We start from the raw sequence: 23,834 nt of genomic DNA on the forward strand, positions 1-23,834 counted from the left end.
ACTGATTAAACACACTGCTTATCACTCAATAAAAGAATCACATTGCTAAGTGTTTTTTTGAAAGTTTGGATTTCGTTTGGTTTAATAATTAACATTACCTTTGCAAGTCTGACTCTCACTGCGCTCGTGAATTAGCAGAACTTGACGGGGACATTCATAAGCTTAACAAGAAAAACGCTTCATGTGACAAACAATTCTGTACATATTTATTAAAGCATACTGTGTGGAGATACGCAAATGAGCCCAAAATATGAACGCAACACGTTTATATCTTAAACGGTTTCCTCTCATGTCCTCTCAAGAAAACGCTTAATGCACTTAGACTGATACTAAACATACCAAATTCTATTTACAAATAAAGCACATGCAGAAAAACGGATGAGACCAAAATATAAACTTTCAGTATCACTTAAAATGCAAGCATTTTATACATTTTCTTCATAACGGTTTTATAAAGGTAGGAAATTGCTTAGTGTGGTTGTCATTTTTTAAAATAAATATAAAAATACAGTGTGTTCGTGTCCGTCTGTCCGCTGAATTTGACCCATAATCTATGATTCTCCTCATCTGTGATCATGGACAAGTTGTAGGCCTACTCAATATGCTCGTTTAAGCATCATTTAAACGTTTCCAACAAATAAATGAATCGACTTTTCTCAGTGTGTCGATCACATAGATTTATTTGGATATTCATACAATGGCTGAAGCAGCGGTGAGCGTCCAGCGTGCGACACGGTAAACAGATCAACATTGTAAACGAAATTCTACAAAACTTCAGTGAAAAAAATAAAAAATAAATAAAATGATCATGCGATGCGATAAAATAGCTTCTATTCCCTGCAAACAATACCATTAAAATTGTTAACGTTCCATTTAATGGCAGAAACAAAACAAAAGGTAAGCAAGAATCCGTATTAATTTCAGTACGAGTAATAGAGGGCGATCATCTGTGATCATGGACAAGTTGTAGGCCTACTCAATATGCTCGTTTAAGCATCATTTAAACGTTTCCAACAAATAAATGAATCGACTTTTCTCAGTGTGTCGATCACATAGATTTATTGGATATTCATACAATGGCTGAAGCAGCGGTGAGCGTCCAGCGTGCGACACGGTAAACAGATCAACATTGTAAACGAAATTCTACAAAACTTCAGTGAAAAAAATAAAAAATAAATAAAATGATCATGCGATGCGATAAAATAGCTTCTATTCCCTGCAAACAATACCATTAAAATTGTTAACGTTCCATTTAATGGCAGAAACAAAACAAAAGGTAAGCAAGAATCCGTATTAATTTCAGTACGAGTAATAGAGGGCGATCCTGTCAAAATGGCGGCGCCGCCCCGGCATGCAACGAGGCGTGACGTCGGTTCGTATTCTCGATTTGGCGGGCAAAATCGTCACTGAATTTGTTCTTTTCCTTTTTTCTTTTTTTTCTTTTTTCTCTTCTTCCTTTTGATATTGTTTCATGACATGCTGTATGTTATTGTTCTTTGAATAAAAACAAAAAAAACAAAACAAAAAAAAAAACAAAATCGTCACTGGTTGCGTATGTAATGTTTCCTACTTTTGATGTTATTCCGGAGCGTCTCTAATTAATCTAAATACGCATACATTTATTTTGATGTTAATATCTCACAAACATGATTTGCAACGAATCACACACAACATAATACATTTTCGTTATTTTTATTTATTTAACGTTATTTAGGCTATTTATTAAAAAAAAGGTGAACGTTAACCTGGTTCACGCCCCACCTGCTGGCTGGGCGGAAAGAGATGCTGGAGGGGCGCGCTAGCGGACGCGTGTTAGTTCTGCTCGGCGTGTGACATTTTGCCATTTTTACATGATTTTTGAATGTTTTTTGCAGGATGCATCAGGCAATCACATCAGCTCAGATAGCCCACTGGTTTACAGTCGGGGCACAGTTTGCAAATATCAGAATCACTAATGAAGTGAAAAAGGAAGCAGAGCCCGAAGCTGCAGTCAGGTAATGAAGTCATGAGTGGTTTACCATGTACTGATGAAAACTCTTAGTTTTATTATGCAAACTTACTTTAAGAGCAGTTCATCATTTCAGAAAGATGTTGGACATTAAACATTGACGAAACTGAAATTTTGGACCACGTGCAGTTATCACAAATTAAAATGAAATCACAATTGGAGACACGTGCATTTGGGATACGTAGTTTATTTTTCACAGTCTGTATACGCATATATTTTAGAACATGCATTTTCATATTATTAAATAAATATTAGTGCATGGCACTTTGGCCAAGTTTGTCCATACCAAACAACATTTAGCATTTTGAAAATATCCACAGCAGTTTATATATGTGCGCAGGTGAATTAAAATGGTTGACCGTTAGTAAACTAAGGCTAGGGGTTTTCAAGAGAGTGCTAGGGCGTCCGTGGAAAAGTCTAAAGAAAAACGGTGTATAAATTATTTAAACTATAAAAAAATAAATAAATAAATAAATAAACTAAATAAATAAAATGAATAAAACATTGGTTAACATAAACTGATTTTTTTTTTTTTTTTTTTTTTTTTTTTTTTTTTTAAAACGTGTACAGTGAGTAGGAAAATTGAAACTAAATGTTTTCCAAATACTATTCTGCGCAAGTTTTTACTATTAATTTTTACAGTATAAATTTGGTCTTTTTACATGGAAATATATGACACCCTCACACCAGGATTTTCATATTTGTGGGTCCATGGCATCTAAAAGATCAGAAACCCCTTAACTTAGCAATAGATTGGAAGGAGACCCAAGAGCAGCATTTTTCTCTTAATGTGTGTGCATTTGCAGCAGGTCTGAAGAGCTGTTATCTGATAAGACCTCTCCAGAGAAGGTAGGATCAGATGGAGGAAACCAGAAGAGCAGGAGGGCAGAGCTTCCGAATAGTAATTACAAACAAGCCTACATATAAGCTGCTCCTCACATACACACTACACTGAATGTTCCTTGAACTATTGTTTGTTTTTACTGATTAACTTGAATCAGTACTGTACAATGCTATTAACATAACATCTGTCCTACCACCATGTTTAGCTTTTATGTTACCTACTAGGATGTAATTGCATAACTCTTAATCACTGTTCAATCTGTTTTGACATGTGACCTCTGAACTATAGGTCCAGGAACCACTCCCCCTTCACTGGCCAGTTATGAGTATCCAATTCTGCCCATTACTAAAAACAGACAAGAGGTACATGCATAGAGATACAAGGCACATATGGAGATATTTATTCATAATTCATTAGAAGATTTGTTTTTTTAAAGATTTATTTGTGTATTTTCCTCTGTGCATATGTCAATCCTTGTCTGTGTTTGCGTGTGTAGTTGGTCTCTCTGATTGAGAATAACTCTGTCATCATCATTCGTGGAGCGACAGGCAGCGGAAAAACCACACAGCTGCCACAGTTCATCCTGGATCACTATACAGAGAGAAAGACACCCTGTAACCTGGTTGTCACTCAGCCACGCAAAATCGGCGCCACCAGCATTGCCCGCTGGGTGGCACGTGAACGCAAATGCACCCTGGGCAGCTTGGTGGGGTATCAGGTGTGAGATGCATGCAGTAGAAACTAGTGACGTTCAATTCTTAAAGGTGCCATCGAATTGAAAATTGAATTTACCTCGGCATAGTTGAATAACAAGAGTTCAGTACATGGATGTGACATACAGAGAGTTTCAAACACCATTGTTTCCTCCTTATATAAATCTCATTTGTTTAAAAGACCTCCGAAAAACAGGCGAATCTCAACATAACACCGACTGTTACATAACAGTCGGGATCATTAATATGTACGCCCCCAATATTTGCATATGCCAGCCCATGTTCAAGACATTAGACAAGCCAGTATTAACGTCTGGATGTGCACAGCTGAATCATCAGACTAGGTAAGCAAGCAAGGACAACAGCGAAAAATGGCAGATGGAGCGATAATAACTGACATGATCCATGATAACGTGATATTTTTAGTGATATTTGTAAATTGTCTTTCTAAATGTTTCGTTAGCATGTTGCTAATGTACTGTTAAATATGGTTAAAGTTACCATCGTTTCTTACTCTATTCACGGAGACGAGAGCCGTCGCTATTTTCATTATTAAACACTTGCAGTCTGTATAATGCATAAACACAACTTCATTCTTTATAAATCTCTACAACAGTGTAGCATTAGCCCGTTAGCCATGGAGCACAGCCTCAAACCCATTCAGAATCAAATGTAAACATCCAAATAAATACCATACTTACGCGATTAGACATGCTGCATGTTGAGCACTTTGTAAAGATCCATTTTGAGGGTTATATTAGCTGTGTGAACTTTGTTTATGCAGTGATAGATTTGAGAGCTCGAGAGGGGGCAGAGAGCGCGAGCAATTAAAGGGGCCGCAGCCTGAATCGGCGCATTTCTAATTATGACTCAAAATAGGCAGTTAAAAAAATTTATAAAAAAAAAATCTAGGGGGTATTTTGAGCTGAAACTTCACAGACACATTCAGGGGACACCTTAGACTTATATTACATCTTGTAAAAAACGTTCGATGGCACCTTTAAACAAATTGTTGTTTTAAGCTGGTAACTGGTCAAGCCTGTTCACAGAATAGAACTGAACTTTAGTACGTCGTTGTATGTTTACAACAGTGTACTAAAAAAAAGGAAAAGTTTTTCCTTTGCAATTACAATGTTGTCAAAATGATCCCCATTCACGAAGATCCATGAAAATGATTAAAAACGCTGTATTTTGCATGCCAGGCCAGTAGTTGCGAGGTCGATTTGAAAAGGAAAAACTAAGTGCCTATAGACTGAACAAATAATACACATGGGCATGACGTTACCGTTTTCACAAAATCGTGTTTTACACTAAGACAATAACGGTTTTGTTTTATAAAACTTGTACTTTGAATTACAATTTTTTTTTTTTTTTTTTTTTTTTTTTTAATAAAGTTTGCGTTTTCAGACCCCCAAAACGCCATTGTCATGTAAATGAATGGGCAAAGCACATTAAAGTCCCTGTAAAGTCAATTCTGAGAATTCTTTCTAAACACTTTATAAATGTTACAAATGTATTGCTGAAACACATTACAAAGTCTGTGAATTGAGTAATGCTTAATTGTGAAGTTAGAGCGTTAAACAGTTTTTCACCAAGTCTCTGCTCAGGATTTTTTGGGCGGAGCTAAAACGGGGGTCTAATGACGCACATCGTCCCCCGAGCATAGCCCCTCCCCTAACACTATATAACTGTCGATGACGCACCGAGCGTGGCGCCGCCTCTAACTCATTACAGTCATACAGCCCTTTGTACATTTAGCTAGTAATAACTTCCGGGTTGCTTCATCAACCAGAAACTAAAGTTTGATTCAGTTTGATTGAAGTGCTTCAAAAGAAAGATTCTTTCAAGAATTGAAAGAATCGTTAGTAGAAACTCTTTTCCTCAAAAGTATGAAAAGAATACTGCAAGGCAGTTTCCCAACCCTGTTCTTGGAGGCTCCCCATCACTACACATTTTTAAACTCTTCTTAATCAAACACTCCTGAATCAACTCATTAGTAGAGACTCCAAGACCTGAAATGAATGGGTCAGATAAGAGAGACATCCAAAATGTATACTGTTGGGGTGCCTCCAGAAACAGTATTGGGAAACAGTATTGGTATGTTGTTAGACTCAACAAATACATTTACATTATACATTGACATTAAATAGATGTCTTTTTCTCTCTTTATTTCTAGGTGGGTTTAGAGAAGATGGCCACAGAACACACCAAGCTGATTTATGTGACCACAGGAGTCTTACTGCAGAAATTAGTGGGATCCAAAACACTCACAGAGTACTCACACATCTTCATAGATGAGGTACACAATAATCTGCAATTTATCGATACGGCCATTCAAAAGTTTAAATGAAAATGGCTATGAAAAAGTTAAATATTAATATGAAACTTAAAGTAAATGAAAACAGTGACATGCAGACTTAATTTGTGTGTGATTATAACCCGATTCAGGTCCACGAGAGAACAGAGGAACTTGACTTCTTGTTGCTGGTTGTCAGAAAACTTCTACGATCCAATTCCAGATATGTCAAGGTTTGTGCAACACACATGCTTGCATTGACACAAGCACATTTTAATCATTTTTACCCATTCTTCATTTATCCCACCTCTCCTGCTGCAGGTCATTCTGATGTCTGCCACCATAAACTGTGCAGAGTTTGCAGAGTATTTTGGAACTCCGATCCGCAATCAGATGAATCCAGCATACGTGTTTGAGGTGGAAGGAGCCCCATACACCATTGAAGAGTTCTACCTGGATGATCTCAAAGCCATCCTGCCTCTTGGAATCAATGTATGGGAAGCAACAAAAAATGCTATATTTTGACCTTTTCTACTCAAATGCTTTATATAAATGTGTTTGTGTTATGTCACAGGTGGACTTATCTCTCCCAGATGACCCTTGTATCACAGAGGAGATGTATAATGTTGCCGTCTCTCTCATCCAGAGCTTTGATGAAATGGAGGCTAAAGATCAAAGGTCAGAGATCACAGTGAGAGACACACACACACACACCAGTGTTTCTCACAAGATTTTTGTAGAGAAAAAAAAGTCGAGATAAAATGTTGAGAATAAACTCGTTAAATTACGAGAAAAAACTCGTTAAATTTCGAGAAAAAAGTCGAGATAAAATGTTGAGAATAAACTCGTTAAATTACGAGAAAAAACTTGTTAAATTTCGAGAAAGTCAAGATAAAATGTTGAGAATAAACTCGTTAAATTACGAGAAAAAACTCGTTAAATTTCGAGAAAAGTCTAGATAAAATGTTGATAAACTCTTTAAATTATGAGAAAAAACTCGTTAAATTTAGAGAAAGTCGAGATAAAATGTTGAGAATAAAGTCATTAAATTATGAGAAAAAAGTCGTTAAATTACGAGAACAAATTCGTTAAATTACGAATTTGTTCTCATAATTTAACGACTTTTTTCTCGTAATTTAATTACTTTATTCTCATAATTTAATGGGTTTATTCTCAACATTTTCTCGACTTTTTTCTCGAAATTTAACAACATTTTTCTCATAATTTAACGACTTTTTTCTCATAATTTAACAAGTTTATTCTCAACATTTTATCTCGACTTTTTTCTCGAAATTTAACAAGTTTTTTCTCGTAATTTAATGATTTTATTCTCAACATTTTATTTTGACTTTTTTCTCGAAATTTAACTAGTTTTTTCTCGAAATTTAACAACTTTAATCTCTAGATGGTTTTATTTTTTTATTATTGCTTGGCCCTAATCCTCTTCTGTAAAATTCATCAATCTGGTGCACTTTGAGAGTTCAAAATCAAGAGCTCCAACCCATGTTCAGTGTGCAAATGGAGCAAAACAATAAAAAATGTCGGTGAATTGACTTGTTCCTGAACTTTAAAGTATACTCAACCCTCTTTTTAGTTGTGATGTAGTGTCTCTAGCATATGCTACCGTGTACAACCCATGTAAATAGGATTGCATTTATTTAATTAAATATACGTTGAAAACAGTAATGTTATTTGTAATATTATGGTTTGATGTAATAATATCACAGAAATGATATCTAATTTATTCCTGTGATGGCATTCCTTGTCATTTCTCTAGTCTTTAGTGTCACATGATCCTTAAGAAATTGTAATATTCTGATTTGGAAATAACATTTAATATTATCAATTTTGAAAACAATTGTTGTGCTACTTAATATTTTTGTTCAAAAGAACAGCATTTATTTGAAGTAGATTTTTTTTTTGTGTAACATTATAAATGTCTATACTGTCATTTCTGATCAATTTAATGCATCCAGGTGCTCAAAGCAGACCGGAAGTGCTACTCATCCGGAGAGAGGCAGTGTGCTTGTCTTCCTGCCTGGGCTCGCCGAAATCCAATATATGAAGGAGGCCCTTTCAAAACTTGTGCGCAAGAGGTACGTCTGTGTGTAGTGTGTGTTTATACAAGCATGTTTGTTTATAAATGTTAACGTGTTTGTTTGCCCACAGGTTGCAGGTATATCCTCTACACTCTACTGTCACTTTAGAGGAGCAAAATGGAGTGTTCCTGGTTCCTGTACCTGGATACAGGAAGGTAAAATTTATCCTGAAGTCACTTCCTTGTGTAGGGTTTGAAGGAATGTGATATTACATGACGCAAATTCCTGCTGTTTGTATTTACAGATTATTCTCTCCACAAACATCGCAGAGAGTTCTGTCACAGTGCCCGACGTTAAATACGGTGGTTGTTTATTTTTACACCAGGCCTCTTGAGTTATTGAGATCATCCCACAGTGAGAAGTATAAATTATGCGTTATTTTGTGTGTTATGCAGTGATTGACTTCTGCCTTGTGCGTCAGTTGGTTTGCGATAAAGAAACCAATTACAGCTGTCTCTGTATCACCTGGGCATCCAAGACCAGTTGCAATCAGCGTCGAGGTACTGCCCATGTGGGCTGATATTCAGTGGCACAGATTTACTATAAAGGTGCACTTTGTTCATGGGTTTTAAATGCGGCCTATATGCGTCTCTTCCTGTGCATCCTTCCAAGGTCGTGCCGGACGGGTATCTAAAGGCTTCTGTTACCGGCTAGTGTCCAGACATTTCTGGGAGCACGAGATTCCAGATTTCACAATTCCAGAAATGCTGGTAAGAGAGCGATCGCATGTCTGCCTATGCCAGCAAAATTAGGAGGTTCTTCAGAAATAATGCATTTTTTAATTCTAAAGTATTTTTTTAGATGTGCGTGTGTGTTTTGACTTGCAGCGGTCACCGTTGGCCAGTACCTTGTTGAAGGTAAAGTTGCTGGATATGGGTGATCCCCGCTCGGTTCTCTCCACAGCCCTCACACCACCCAACCTCAGTGACATCGAAAGGACCGTCCTGCAACTCAAACAGGTCAATAAGTTAGTGATTGCTGTCAGGATGTAAAGAGACTTTCAGCTAGCATAACAAAAAATGTTTCTGGTACAAATCTCTTACCCTGCCTTTAATATTTTGAATTGACTTTTAATTTTATATTTTCAATTTAGATTTTAATTTTGGCTTAATTAACTATAATTATTAACCCTGGTTTGTGACCCTGTGTTTGTAGATCGGAGCTCTTTCTGTGCAGAGCAACAGTCAGAGGCAGTTTGATGGCGAGTTGACGTTTCTGGGACGGGTGTTGGCGCACCTGCCCGTGGACCTGCGCTTGGGGAAGCTGATCGTTCTTGGACATGTGTTTGGCTGTCTGGAGGAGTGTCTTATCATTGGTATAATGCTTTGAGTATTAGTGTGTGTGAAAATATTTGTATATCATCTGAATAATCTATAATATGAGGTCATATCATGTTGCCTTGAAATAAAAAAAAAAAAAAATGATGAAAAGATCTGTCTTTCTTTCAGCTGCGTCTCTTTCTCTGAAGAGTTTCTTTGCCTTGCCATCACTGCAGCAGCTGGCTGGGTACAGGTAGGTTGACCTTTGATCCCATATACACATCATAGGTTTTCTGAATCGGGCTTCCACTTGATCCTGAGATTCTTCTGTACCTGTTGTCTCTGTTTGACCTCACAGGAGTAAGTTGAGCTTTGCACAAAATGTTCCAAGTGACTTCATTGCTTTCGTCAATGCCTTCAAGGTACAAAATGCCAGCTCTGACATGATCAGTAGACTTGTTTAGACCTTAGATGCCATATTGAATTTGAGGCTGTGAGGGATAGACATACATTTTTTTACAATGGCATGCTGTGTGTAAAGGTCCTAGATTATGTAGTTTATAACTTTTTTTGTTGTTGTTGACTGAACACTTTTTTTTTTTTTTTTTTTTTCTCGGAAAGACGTTTCATCATCTGAACAATCGGGATGTTGTAAAACAACAATACAATCGACTGAATGCACTGTATTTTATCCCTCACAGCCTCTTTTTTTCATTCCTGTCAAAAGTTAAATATGCTGCTACCCTAATGTCTATAGATGTCAATCTTATAAAATGAATAAAATGTCTGTAATAGTAAAATCTTAGTTACAGCTCCGTTTATCTGTGACAACATCATTATGGGACAATATTAGTTTGTTTGTTTTTTGTTTTGTTTTTTTTACTGGCCTAATTGGTCTTTTTTTGTTTTGTGTTTGTAGGCCTGGTACACATCTAGAGCTAAAGGAGAACTCCGACACCCAAAGGTAAGAGCATATTTATACATAGATAGATAGATAGATAGATAGATAGATAGATAGATAGAGAGATTGTATATTTGAAGATGGGAAAGGAACGGTTAGGGCATATATTCAAAATATACAAAGTTCTTGCCTTCAAAAACAGCTAGATGGAGCCCTACACAAGACATTTTTTATAATACCCTGACACACAATCTTAAAGGCACTCATGCTGTGATATGCTGAAAAACAGAGCCACAATACAGGCTGTGCTTAGACTAACAATTAAAAACAATACAAAGAAAGACAAGAATGTGTCCTGTGTGCACTCTCCAACACTTTTTTTCCCCCATTTTTTCCCCAGGACGAACTGGAATGGGGCAAAGAGAACTGCATTCAGATCAAACGAATCAGAGAAGTAAACACACTGTGCACACACAAACATACGCTCATTTTGTACAGATTTTGCACTAACACCATTGTATGTGTGTTACAGGTGGCAGAACTCTTTGAGGATCTGAAGAAGAGAGTTTCCAGATTTAACATGCACATCAGCAGCTCCTCAAACCCCACAGACTACACCAGCCTGCACAAACAGAGATTCATCCTGCAGGTATAGAGACACATACAGCAAAACACTACTGTTCAAAAGCTTGGGGTCAGTAAGAATTATTTATTTTTTTGAAAGAAATTTACTTTTATTCAGCAGGGAAGCATTAAAATGGATTAACATTAAAGACTTTTATGTTGTTACAAAAAAGGTTCATTTTCAAACAAAAATGCTGTTTTGAACCTTCTATTCTTCAACAAATCCTCAAAAAATGTATCATGTTTAAATATTTATTAATTTAAAATTGTAATAATTTTTGAACAGTAGTGTATGTTTGAGTGTGTTTTTGTGTGTGCACCTACTGAATGTGATCTGTTTATCCTTTCTTTGTCTTTCTGGATTAGGTGGTCATTGCGGGTGCATTCTTCCCAAACTATTTCTCTCAGGGAGAGATTGATGAGCAGCTGGCATCTAAGGAACTTTCTGGAAATGATCCAAAAACAACCATTCTGGTACAAGTGTCTCCCCTTATAAAAGTCAGATTTAGTCAGAGCTGTGGTGCACATGCTCAGGACAAATAAGAGCGGTTGGCTCTTATTGAGTATGACCTGGGTCAGGTCCCAAAACCATTCCTCATCACTCATCCCTAATTTCCTGTCTCCACTCCACAATCCTATAAAATAATTCCAGTAAAAGTAGTGTAACTTCTATGGTTAGTTTGCTCTTTAAGGTTAGCTACTGTCAATTACAGAGCAACAGTTTGAAAAAAATCTTGCTTAGCAAGTTTGATTATATAGATTTGCTTTGATATAGACATGTTTATAGCTAGCTAACTGAATAACACATCTGGATTATTGGCACAGAAAACTTTACTTTTAGGTATTAACATTTAAATGTGCCCCCTTTAGAACTAGAACTGTGCTATGGGACCTTACACTTGCAAATGAATGGACCATGTACTTGTGTAGAGTATGACTCTGGACTAATGCCTTTTTTCTCTTTTAGATTAGGAATTTGCCTCCTTTTGCATTCCTGTGCTATAAGCAGCTACAGTCGCTGTTCCGTCAGTGTGGACAGGTCAAATCAATCTCTTTCGATGGATCCAGGTAACGTCAAGTAAACTCAGAATTCCAAAGGAAAAAGTCAGTTGTGAGATGAGAACTCGGAATTGTGAGAAATAAAGTTGCAATTATCCTTTCAATTATTTTTGCAGAGCATATGTGGAGTTTTATCGCTCGTGTGTGAGGGAGTCAGGCGTGTTACCCGAGGTCTCGTTGGCATTGTTGCGAGCTCGCCAGACTCCCGGTCTTCACCTGCTGGTGCACCACACAGACGAGGTGGAGGTCCAAGCTAAAGGAAAGCCCATCGCACACCTACGTTACGCAAGGTAGCCGAAAGTCCACACACACACAGACCTTGACGGAGGCATTCAGTTTTCAAACAGAAATCTGTCTTTCAGGGTTAACGTGGATGTTCAAAGCCATGCCGTGTGTCCTGTTGGAGTTCTGAGCAGCACTGTAAATCCAGACAAACTTCCATCCAGCAGGGATTTTATCATTAACATCACAGAGGTGAGGACTAACACATCAGCCTTTTTGATTTGGAAAGCTTTTGAAGGTGCTTAGAAAAATATGGCCTAATTATGACCCATTCTTAGTTCATCTTTTTGAGCAGTGTGCAGGTTGTTAATGTGCATTATTATTTGTAGGTGATCGATGTGGGCCATTTTTGGGGCTTTCAGACGGATGAAAGCAGTGTAGAGAAACAGTGTCGGTTAACAGAAGAGCTAAACATGAGAGATCTGAGACCCGTGTCTGTCTCTCTCTATCCAAACCTGCTGTGTGTGGCACCATTCAAAGATGGACAGCAACTGGCCAAATACTACAGAGCCAAAATACTGCACTTCCTGGACAGCAACGTAGAGGTACAACACACACTCACAATGCTCCTTTGCAGAACAAAACAGTCATATTCGTAATTATTGCTCTGCATGCATAGCTGAATTAAACTCATTTCATAATTGATGAACTTTACACATTGAACTGAATTATTGAATTGAACCATCACTGAATTGACTTGAGCTGAAAAATGACACTATTGTTTTTTTTAGAGCTGCTTTACAGCAGAATTTGCCTAATATTTGATTATTAATTGTTATTTTCCTGTTTATTACTGTGAAGTTGCTTTAAAGCAATCTGTAATGTTTTAAAGCGCTATATAAATAAAGGTGACTTGACTAAATATACATGTATGTGTGCATAGGTGTTTTTTGTGGATTACGGTAACACCTCTAAGGTCCCATGCAGCAGTCTGAGAGAGCTCCCATCTGACCTCATGACTCCTCCCTTTCAAGTATGTACTTCTGTTCCTGATTTTATGTTTGAGTTCTCTTTATTAAGACTTGGCAATATTGCAAAAAAATAATATTTTGATATTTTCAGCTTTTTACCCAAACAGCCATTGTAGTCAAGTAGATTCACTATGGCACAATACAAGTCTAGTAGTAGAATACAATACAAATCTATTAAAAATAAATATTTATTCAAGGCATGTTGGACATTTTTTTGTCGTGGTGATAAAACTACAAATCCTGTGATAAATGCAATACCTGCCCGCGAAATACATCTGCGTCTCCTCAGAGTTTGTTAAAGTTCGGCTACGTGTGGAAAATGGGAAAGTGTACTTTCAACGAGACATGGCTAGATCACAGCGATTTCTGCTGTTGGTTACAAGCGGTACCCAGTTCCAGGTACGAGGCTCACTGCAAACTTTGCCCCAAAAAAAAAAAATTTTGAAAAAAAATTAAATTAGGGACTCTGGGTGTGAAGGCACTGGAGTCACACGCCAGAGCGGAGAAACACAAGCTAGCCGCAAAATGCCTTCAGCGGACTCGGCCAATTAGCCTCACCACTGCCGTCTCCTCAATGCCTGGTCCCTCCGGTCTCCAGTGCAATACCATCGCAGCTCCGTCGAACAACCTTCGGGGTACTTTTGGATTGACTGACACATCGAAAGCCGAGGTGCTTTGGATACTAAACACAGTGACTAAACACCACTCATTTAATAGCAACAGTGAGATTAGCGATCTCTTCCAAGTGATGTTCCCTGATTTAGTAATCGTGAAGATGTTCTCCTGCGGGCCCAACAAGATTGCTTATGTGGCGCGATTTGGATTGGGGGAGTTTATAAAGAGGGAATTGATTCGTACTCTTAACGGGCCGTGTGTCGTAATGTTCAATGAAAGCCAAAATGAGACCACCAGGACCAAGGAGCTTGATGTTCACGTTCAGAATCAGAATCATGTCCACGTTTGTTTCTGGAACAATGGAATTGTTAAATCGAGGTATCTGGGCTCACAGTTCATGGGACAGTGCGGGACACACACACACACACACATCAAATAATCCATATTAGATAGATATTCTAATTATCCTGAGGTAAGTATCTATCTATCTATCTATCTATCTATCTATCTATCTATCTATCTAACATGGATTATCTGGTGTGAGTGAGTGAGTGCTACATTGGTTGTTACATGGGTTGGAGTAGCCTGTTCAATCTCTATTAGGCTATTAATATGCTGTTTTGTAATGTAAATAAATATGAGATTAAATCTATTCTATTTGAGGGCAAGTTTGTTTTAGCCTATTTTCATTTTGGGCATTTGGCACGTTGTTGGGTGTGGAAGGTTACTAATGTGATTTGCTTTATCTGTAAATTAAATTAATGCTTTTTCAATGACTGAATTCATTGAATTTCTTTGATTTGAATATTTTTTGGTAATGTGTCGTGTTGGTCTTAAATTTCAATCTTTATGGTCTTAAAATGTCTTAAAGGTCCCGTTCTTCGTGATCCCATGTTTCAAACTTTAGTTAGTGTGTAATGTTGTTGTTGTTGTTGTTGTTGTTGTTGTTGTTGTTGTTAGAGTATAAATAAAATCTGTAAAATTTTAAAGCTCAAAGTTCAATGCCAAGCGAGATATTTTATTTAACAGAAGTCGCCTACATCGAACGGCCAGTTTGGACTACATCCCTCTACTTCCTTCTTTAATGACGTCACTAAAACAGTTTTTTGACAAACCTCCGCCCACAGGAATACACAAGAGTTGCGTTTGTAGAGTGTGTTTGTCGCCATGTCGTCGAAACGCTGTTATTTTCATCCCGCAGTCCAATCACCGGGTCTGATTCCGGCTCAAATTGATAGGGTAAAATTAAAGACATGTTTACGATAACACTGAGCGCATGCATCTCCACATTATGGTAAGAGGCGTGACTTTTCCGGGCACGGTGCGCTCAGAGCTGTCGAATCACAACACAGGAACCGCTGGCACAATCAGAACTCGTTACGTATTTCTGAAGGAGGGACTTCATAGAACAAGGAAGTCATCAGCCCGTTTTTATCAGTCATCAGCCCGGTATACAGATAAGTAAATTATGTGAAAAATACTGTTTTTTTACACGCGAAACATGAACACATGTTATATTGCACACTATAAACACAATCAAAGCTTCAAAAAACCACGAAAAACGGGACCTTTAAAAAGGTCTTAAATTTGACTTACTGAAACCTGCATGAACCCTGGTAATGCACAAGCACGAATCTCTAAGCTCGCAGGTGGATTTTAATCAGCCAGTTCTTTATATTTTATTATTTAATAGTTATTTTTGAGTTAAATGCTTATTGTAAATAGGAATCTATTGAATCATTTAATTTATTGAACCGCTACTGATAATAAGATATAAGTCAGCGAGAGCACAACTCGTGACAACACTCATGGATAGAATGTGCTTTGGTTTGGTTGGCAATTCATGAAGCACACCATCGGATGGAGAAAAAACATGTAAAACTAACAGAGTTCTGGCAAAGAAATTTGCTTTTACAGTAAATTTTGCATTTACTGGTATTTTAGAAAAGGTCCTGTTCACACATGATCTCTAAATGGAAATTTTACAGTAATTTACCAGTGAAGACTGTATGTGTGAAAGGGCTAATGATTTTATCAATCGTCAGCTGGAAAAAAAAGTGATTCCAAATATATAATTTCACTCTCATTATAGTTGTGGTGTGGACTATCACTCTTCTCCTAGGATTAAGACATTTATTAAACCTTTATAATTATAGTTATCATCCTTGATGTGAACTGGCCTGTAGTCTTAAGACTCCTTTAGCAAAATTAATGCCCAAATAAAAAGTAAATCAAGTCATTGTGATTATATGGATGGTGTATCTCCCAGATCTACTCTGTATTACATCTGGATTATTAATGGATTTCAGTGAGAGACGAGCTGTATCTGCATGTTTCATTGCAGGCCCAGGAGTTTTGCATCGCAGGCATGGGTCCGTCTGCACAGTCACTGATTCTGGGCGATCGCTGGAGCAGTCGGGCACGTAACCGTTTTAAGACACTCACAAGCGGCCGCTCTGCCATCGTGTCCCTCTACTCCATTCTGCACGGCGTCATGCGCGTTGACCTGCACATCTCCTTGGAGATGGGTGACGTCAGTGTGGCTGACCTGTTGGTGCAGGAGGGACACGCCTGCCACACCCCTGAAAGCTTTGAGAGTCAGGTAACCATGTCAACCCTACAGTTTTGTTGCCATCATAATATAATTCATGGTCTGCTGTTGCTTGGTAACAGAATAACTAAAATGATAAGAGAAAGTGTTTTCACATTATTAAACATCCTGAATTGAAATGAGCCAGTTAAATGTCCCTCTCATTTTTTTTGTCTCTGCAGCAGTCCCATGAGGTTCTGATCTCTCTGTATCAGGATATGGCCAGTGGCAGATTCACCCCTAGTTCAGCTAGTGGTTCCTTGAACAGCAGGATGGAGGAGGACAAGCAGCTCGTCAACGAGCTCCTTCAGCACTTTTGTTCATCCGGCAGAAGCGCCCCCAAGTGCAAGGTGCTGGCATAGCAGCCCTGTGATCACCTGTGTTTGAACTTGCACACTTTTTTACTGATCATGGGCTGCTCAGTTATTTACTGGTCGTGTATTTCAGAGAGAGTACTTATATGATTGAGCTTTTCTTTGCACGGTTTCTCCGGTGCATATTGTTCTATTTGATAAAACAAAAATTTACTGTGTTTTCAAACACATTTCGGCTTTTCTTAAAGGTTTAGTTCACCCAAAAATGTAAATTCTGTCATCATTTTCTCACCCTCAAGTTGTTCCAAACCTGAATAAAAATCTTTGTTCTGCTGAACACAAAAGAAGATATTTGGAAGAATGTTTTACTATGGTTTGACTACCATAGTATTTTTTTCCTACTATGGTAATCAATGGGGGGCAAGATCTGCTTGGTTACAAACATTCAGGTGTGTATTTTCTCCTTAAGATCTGTTCTCCCTGTTTACAGGCTTTAGTTCACGGTCCCAGCAGCCCACATAAGGTCAGTGTTCACAGCATGAGCAGGATCAGCAACTTCAGGTAAGACCTGTCTTTCCATCTCACAGACAAGACAAGTTTTATCCCTGGGTAGAATGAGGGGTGAATGTTATGGGTTTGGTTTTGTTTGCAGGACTGTTGGCATTGAGAGGGACAGTATTAACTCTGTAATGGTGAATGAAAAACCACAGGACTGGCATGAGAGGATGTTGGTGGCTGCAACCGTGTCTCTCAGTGCCTCAGGTGCGCACACAATCACACATGATGATTGGTTGGGTTTGTCATGGTAAATGTATGTACGCTAATGTTCAAAGGTTTGGGGTCAGGAAAAAAAACAAAAAAAACAAAATTATGTATGTATGGTGCACACTACTGTTTGAAAGTTTGGAGTCAGCAAGTTTTCTTAAACAGTAATATTGTGAATTATTACAACTGAAAAGAACTGGTTTTATTATATTCTACAATGTAATTTATTCCTGTGATAGCAAAGCTAAATTTTCAGCATCATTACTCCAGTCTTCAGTGTCACATGATCCTTCAGAAACCATTCTAACATGCTGATTTGCTGCTCAAGAATAATCTTTTATCAAAGCTGAAGACAGTTTTTTGGAAACATACTGTGACTTTTTTAGGAATTTTTATTAATAGAAAGTTCCAACAAACAGCATTAATTTGAAATCTTTTATAACAACATTATATTAAGTATTCAGCAAAAAAAAAAAAAAAAAAAAAAAAATATATATATATATATATATATATATATATATATATATATTGATAAGAAATTATTCTTGAGCAGCAAATCAGCATGTTAGAATGATTTCTGAAGGATCATGTGACATTGAAGACTGGAGTAATAATGCTGAAAATGTAGCTTTGCTATCACAGGTAGTGTTGTCACGGTACCAAAATTCCAGTAGTCGGTACCGATACCATGAAAATTTTATGGTTTTCGGTACCAATTTCGGTACCACAGCAAAATCTGTTGGAATTATTTTACTATTTTATATAGCCTATTTTAAAAATATTAAATATGATTTGGAGTGTGTGTGTTTGTGTGTGTATATAGGCTACCTCAATGAAATACATTTTGAAATATTAAAAAAAAAAAAAATAAATAAATAAATAAATAAATGCTCAAACATCCATTGTGTACTGTTGAAAAAAACCAGCATATGCTGGTAAGGTAGGTTTTGAAGCTGTATGCTGGTCAAATGCTGGTCCTAAACTGGTCCTGCTGGTCCATACTAGACCTAAGCTGGTCCTGGCCAACATAAACCAGCTCAAACCAGCAACCTACTTTACCAGCATATGCTCGTTTTTTCAACAGGGGTAAAAGACGTGCGTGTTTATTTTAGCTATTCCTCAGTGAAACAACACACTATAGCCTGTAAAACTATGAAATAAATATCGGTAAATAATGGTACACATACAAAGTTTTCAGTTTATTTATTAAACTTGCTGTACTTTTTAAATTGTATTTATTTATTTTTATGCCAGTGGTGGCTAAGTTACCACAACTGGTAAGGTTAGTGGTAGTATGGTTGCCATACTTTGTCAGATAAATTTCATGTTTTTTTTTGTATATGTTATTCATGTACAGGTTCTCATATCTTGCTGAAGGAAACATCTCTGATGCCTCATATCCACGGCCTTCCCTCCCTTGTTACGATGCTCTTCACCCCTGTCATGGAACTGCGGTACCAGGCACCATGGAAACGTTCACTCACTTATATAAAGATTCTCAAATCAGTCTGTAAAGAAAAAAAATTCAGTTGGTGCTTGAGGGGATTGTTTATTCAGCCCCACCAATCACAATACTCAAGCCCTATTCACACCGAGTGTACATTTTCACAACCAGATGTTAAAACTATCCATGCTTATGAACCCCTTCAGTGCTTCATGCTTATGAAAATTCACCTTGCATTTGTAGGCAGCAGGTTTCAATCCACACTTGTTTACCTTCCTGAATATGCTTTTCATGTATTATATGAACATTTAAATATGACAGCGTTAAATGGCACGCACACTTCCTTTGCAGTACTAACGAGGAAAGAACCTGTTTTACTGGTGCTCTGTGCGGGCTGGGCTGGAACCCCATTTCCCAAGAAGCAGTGCTTCCCGAACATGACATTGAGCTTGCCTTTGATGTCAAGTTTGACATCGAAGACATCACTGAGGTATGTTTTGGTGTTTGTGTGTGTAATGGAGAGTGAGGTTATGCATTCAGTAGTCAGCTTTGTCTGTCTGGCTCTTCCTGAATAAGCGACGTGTTCTTGGCTAGAATAAGTTGCAAAGTAAAATGTCTGGTTTAGCGAGACTATGCATGCAGTGATGAATGAGGTGTATGTGTAGATCAATGCGTTGAGAGGCACAATGAACAAGCTGGTTTGTGACGGACCAAACGGCTTACTGAACCTGAGCCCTGAGAAGATCAGCAGCCTTCAGGAGGAGGCCCGGGATCGACTTGTTAGGTACTCATTCACCATCCATCCTCCTTCAGAGACATTTTGAGTGTGTCCATGACATGTAAATACTAACATAGAAACATGTGACTCTTTATCTTTAGACTGTTCATTAAAAACCCTCCCAGACCAGAATGCACACCTGTGTACTATGACAAATTCAAGAAATGGAACCTGGTAAGAATACTTAATTCCTAAAGCCTTCAGTTCTGAAAGCCCCTCAGAAGAATTGAGTTAATTGGGTTCTTCACCCTGTGTGTCATCAGGTGGATCGCTCTCAGCAGATGGAGCTACAGGAGAAAGATGATGGGAAATCCAAAGGTGTACTGTTTCAGCTACATCCCATCACCTTACTGAACATGTGAGGAGCATCATACAGAATTGTCTCCCAGAATCACAGAGGATGTTTTTTTGGGTTTTCAGTATTATCCGAACAAAGATAATGATGATGGAAATGCTTGAATGTTATGCCTATTAAATGTGCAGTGTTTTAGTTTTGTTAGTCATTTTTGTTCTTGAGAAAAATAATTTCAGTTGCACAATGCAGGGTTCTTCAATCTGTATTGGAAGAAATAGTATTCAACTGCACTTCTTTGTTTTTTGAGAAATGTATTTCTAATTTTGATGTTATGTTTGTAACTTTTTAAAACAATGTCTGTTTTAATTAAGTTGAGTTCTTGCTGTAGTTTGATGTGTACAGTAAATAATTTGTTCAAATTCCTGGACTTTTCTTTTTGAAAGTTTTTTTTTTTTTTTTTTCCCTAGAAAATGCTTTACTGTCTCTAACATCAGTAGTTCACCTATTAGTTTTCCGAATGATTTGTGCTTTACATTCCAAGTCTTCTGAAGATGTACAATAGCTTTTTGAGGAATAGACCAAAGAAATGTAAAGGTAACACTTTAAAATAAGGTTCCATTTGTTAAAGTTAGTTTATATGCTGATAATTGTCTCCTCCAATTTTAGCTCTTGAATCTCTTTTAAGTTGGCATCATGAAATGTATATTCACCCTCAGTGTTGGTAAAGTTACTTTAAAAAGTAATGCATTACAATATTGCTTTACTCCCTAAAAAAGTAACTAATTGCGTTAGTTACTTTTTATTAAAAGTAATGCGTTACATTACTTTTCCATTACGTTTTTGTCAGCTGGGCTTGCTTGTTTTTTTAATAACAAAGTAGTTTAGTTTTTGGCAAATGTTAGGGCCCTTTCACACTAAAAGGGAAACGAATAAGCCTCAGGCTGAAGGAAATGCATATTTACGTCTGTTCAGTAGAGGGCGCAGCTCAAATGTTTCAGCTGTGCTGCCATTCTGGATTAAAGAAGAATAGGATACAATAACAATACAATAGTGAGATTAAATACATAAAGTATATTTGTGTAATTTGATACGTTTGTTACAGGTTTATGCAAAAAAAAAAAGTTTTTATTCATTTTGAGGAATACTGAATGTTTGTGCCAGTGAAATGAGTAAATGCAAGTTCACATTTAGTCTAGAACTACAATAACCTTCATGTTCACACAGCACACACAAAACCTCTGTACTTTATTTCTCTTATCATGGGGACAGAAGAGCTGTCCATCAATAAGTGTCAAAAAGTAACTTGCATTACTTATTTGAAAAAGTAACTTTGATATTTTGTTGTAATAATGTAAAAAAAATAATGCGTTACTTAAAAAAGTAATCTATGTAACTCAAGTTACTTGTAATGTTTACCCCAAACACTGCTCACCCTATCCTTCTTATTGATCTTATTGTTAATGATTCATCCATGCACTCACTTCATTAAAAAAAATTAAGTCAAAATGTCAACTCAATCTTATGATGAAATGACAGACTGTCTAGTGACATGCTGGACTTCTCTAGTCTGCTTAAACCCTCTCCATTTCTTACAATCGACTGCAAGCTTGCATTCAGATCTGCCTCCATCCAATCAATAACCAATGACTAGAACCAAGTTCTGCCCTACATTTTGTCTTTTCGATCATCTGTTTCAAGAAAAGATCTGTTGCTACTTATCTGTTTGATAATGTCTTCATTTAACATTTAGGTTTGAATTTGGACACTTTATTCAATAGATAAAAATTAACTGTTGAAATATAAATAAAAACTAGAAGTTAAAGTTAACAAACTTTGATGTTGGCATGAGAAAGCTTGAATGAGAAGGTTGAAGTATTTTTAAAGGTAGAAAAGTGAAAGTTTTTAAGGCCGTAGGTTACTAAGATTCTGTTAATAAGTTCTGGTGTACAGACTGGCTGCCTGTCCAAATCTATAATGAAAAATATATACACAATACTAGGAGAAAAGTTTCAACAATGTTTATTGGAACACTATCATTAACTCACTTTTGAAAGAAAAAATTGGGTGTGCATTAAAATTATACAGCATATACTGTACCACTTTTCTGTCCCATCATGACTAACTTGCTGATTAATTTTCCAATGAATGACAAGACACCAACCCTCTTACGTTAAGGAACATTTATTTTTTCTCATTCGTCAATTAAATACAGAGTGCAAATAGTTAAAGACCTTAAAATAACCGAACACTGAACATCGTACAAAGTTGGACAGAGTTTAGTACAGCTGGAGCTCTGCAGTCTGACCATCATTTTCCCTAGATACGGACCACAAAGCTTGTCTTTAAACACCTACACGTATCCCTACAGTTCTGCAAAAATTACAGTTACACATTTAGTAATAACATCTTCAAATTATCATTGTGCTCGAATACACAGAAAAGAAGAAAAAAAAAAACAATCCACAATTCAACTTGATATTAATAAGTATGTCTGTACACAGAGCCACTCTAGCAGTGACGGTGAATTAAGCGATTAATCGACATGGCAGCAGGAGATTATATGACAGGCATGATTTTCATTTTCGTGTCACGTTTTACAGCAGGAAATATGCACTGCAAAATAAAGCAGAGAGGAAGAGCACTGCAGAGATAGCAAATATTTACTCAAGACTGGACTTCATGCACTTAAATCAGAAGCAATGAAAGAGAGAAGCACTGCGTGTGTGTCCCTCTGGTATATCTATAGCTCTACGATCGCTCACAAGGTGTCATTAATGTGAATCAGTGTTAGTTATTTATGCAGGGCTTCACCTGTGACTGGCAACAGGAGGGGGTTTACTGGTGCCGCTAAACTAACATGACGATCTTTTTTTGTTGATGCTTTTTTTATCATTATTTTTTGAGGTGATATATTGGCCTCCTGTGTAGTTGGGGTCCTTCAGTGCTGGCAAAAGTTGTAGTTTTTACTGGCTATAGTGTTTACTCGTACAGAAGCAAAGAGTTTATTCCTTCTTTTTGGCCCCAGGAACCTTTTCTCTAATCCTGGAAAATAAACAGAAAATTAGACTGGTAATATTATGTAAAAAAAAAAAAATAATCAAATTTATTTAGTCCTAACATGGTTTAATGTTCATTAATAGTAATACAGAACTTACTTTCCCATTATCGAGTTAACCTGGGTGCGCACCAGCCCCAAGTACTGATCAATTTGTGTCTGAAAGGGAGAAAAAGATTATGAGGATTCACCATAGACAATATGGAAGTCAAATGCATTGGTATTTCGGTACTATATTAAAAGTCAATACTAAAACAAAGAAAGGTAACACTTTAATCTAATCCTAATCCTATAGTATGTGTAGTTAATTACTATTGCTCAGTACTTATATGTATAATTACACTTTAATAAGTACACTTTAAAAACAGGTAGCACTTTATGTTACAGTCATGTACATACTATGCACTTATTATTGTAAATGGGTAATAACTAGGTAATAACCATGAACCTACCCCTAAACCTAACCTTAAAGGTGCTAAAGAGGATCTTTTCGTCGACTGAGAAATCAAAGACTGTTAGTGAGTTTTTGAAATGAGCGCATGCATAAGAACAACCCCCCTCCTTCACAGCTCGAGGGAACGCCTCCCAAAACTCGTGCATGAGTATTGGAACACGAGTGTTTGTTTACCACCGGCATTCGCTGTGTCGTGTTAGTGGATTCATTATGTCAGACTCACCGCAGGTAACTCATAATCTGCAGTTGTTACTCCTGTCTCCTGACAAAAACATTGCATGCAGCGCCTGTAGGGTGTGGAAAGTTACTGGAGCGTGCAGCCGCGCACGTCTCTCACAAGGAACGTCATGGCAGTGATTGACAAGCCAGAGGGCCAATCGTTTATGCGATGATCGCGTAAACGATTGGCTGATGTTTTTAAGGCCCTACCTCGTGCACAGATGATGTATATTAATATTATTCCTTTCA

At 37.3% G+C, this 23,834-nt stretch overlaps 2 protein-coding genes across 6 annotated transcripts in view; one reads left to right on the top strand and one right to left on the bottom strand.

Moving 5' to 3' along the window:
- Positions 1-1,754: 1,754 nt before the first annotated feature.
- On the top strand, positions 1,755-20,276 carry tdrd9 (tudor domain containing 9). Of its 2 annotated transcripts, none has more exons than XM_048205276.1 (35): positions 1,755-1,994; positions 2,815-2,909; positions 3,141-3,214; positions 3,349-3,570; positions 5,742-5,864; positions 6,014-6,094; positions 6,183-6,353; positions 6,436-6,539; positions 7,838-7,957; positions 8,031-8,115; positions 8,205-8,262; positions 8,356-8,460; positions 8,573-8,670; positions 8,788-8,919; positions 9,116-9,275; positions 9,409-9,472; positions 9,578-9,641; positions 10,139-10,183; positions 10,521-10,574; positions 10,653-10,769; positions 11,111-11,218; positions 11,712-11,812; positions 11,920-12,093; positions 12,166-12,277; positions 12,415-12,630; positions 12,969-13,058; positions 16,016-16,273; positions 16,444-16,611; positions 17,066-17,136; positions 17,228-17,337; positions 18,698-18,794; positions 19,136-19,274; positions 19,450-19,568; positions 19,664-19,736; positions 19,826-20,276. In XM_048205276.1, exons 1-35 carry the CDS (start codon positions 1,876-1,878, stop codon positions 19,922-19,924), a joined length of 4,026 nt encoding a protein of 1,341 aa, XP_048061233.1. In that variant the 5' UTR covers positions 1,755-1,875; the 3' UTR covers positions 19,925-20,276. The 2 variants fall into 2 exon arrangements, with proteins under 2 accessions (XP_048061233.1, XP_048061234.1); XM_048205277.1 differs by having other exon boundaries at positions 2,818-2,909.
- Positions 20,277-22,022: 1,746 nt separating this feature from the next.
- The window catches only part of rtn1a (reticulon 1a), a 34,897-nt gene continuing 33,085 nt past the window's right edge, over positions 22,023-23,834 (bottom strand). For all 4 annotated transcript variants that reach the window (XM_048205278.1, XM_048205279.1, XM_048205281.1 and 1 more), the window contains 2 exons: positions 23,013-23,071; positions 22,023-22,899 (listed from right to left, as the gene is read on the bottom strand). In XM_048205278.1, the coding sequence (XP_048061235.1) occupies positions 22,860-22,899; positions 23,013-23,071 (99 nt within the window). In that variant the 3' untranslated portion in view covers positions 22,023-22,859. The remainder of the gene's footprint in view (positions 22,900-23,012; positions 23,072-23,834) is intronic.

This window comes from Megalobrama amblycephala, linkage group LG10 (assembly GCF_018812025.1).
Source record: "Megalobrama amblycephala isolate DHTTF-2021 linkage group LG10, ASM1881202v1, whole genome shotgun sequence".
NCBI classification, from domain to species: domain Eukaryota; kingdom Metazoa; phylum Chordata; class Actinopteri; order Cypriniformes; family Xenocyprididae; genus Megalobrama; species Megalobrama amblycephala.

Bases quoted from the DNA above. Each gene is read 5' to 3' on its own strand.
- tdrd9 (XM_048205276.1), top strand. From the start codon at position 1,876: ATGCATCAGGCAATCACATCAGCTCAGATAGCCCACTGGTTTACAGTC. The intron at 8,920-9,115 runs GTCAATAAGTTA...CTGTGTTTGTAG, and splicing joins CCGTCCTGCAACTCAAACAG to ATCGGAGCTCTTTCTGTGCA. The intron at 9,473-9,577 runs GTAGGTTGACCT...TTGACCTCACAG, and splicing joins CAGCAGCTGGCTGGGTACAG to GAGTAAGTTGAGCTTTGCAC.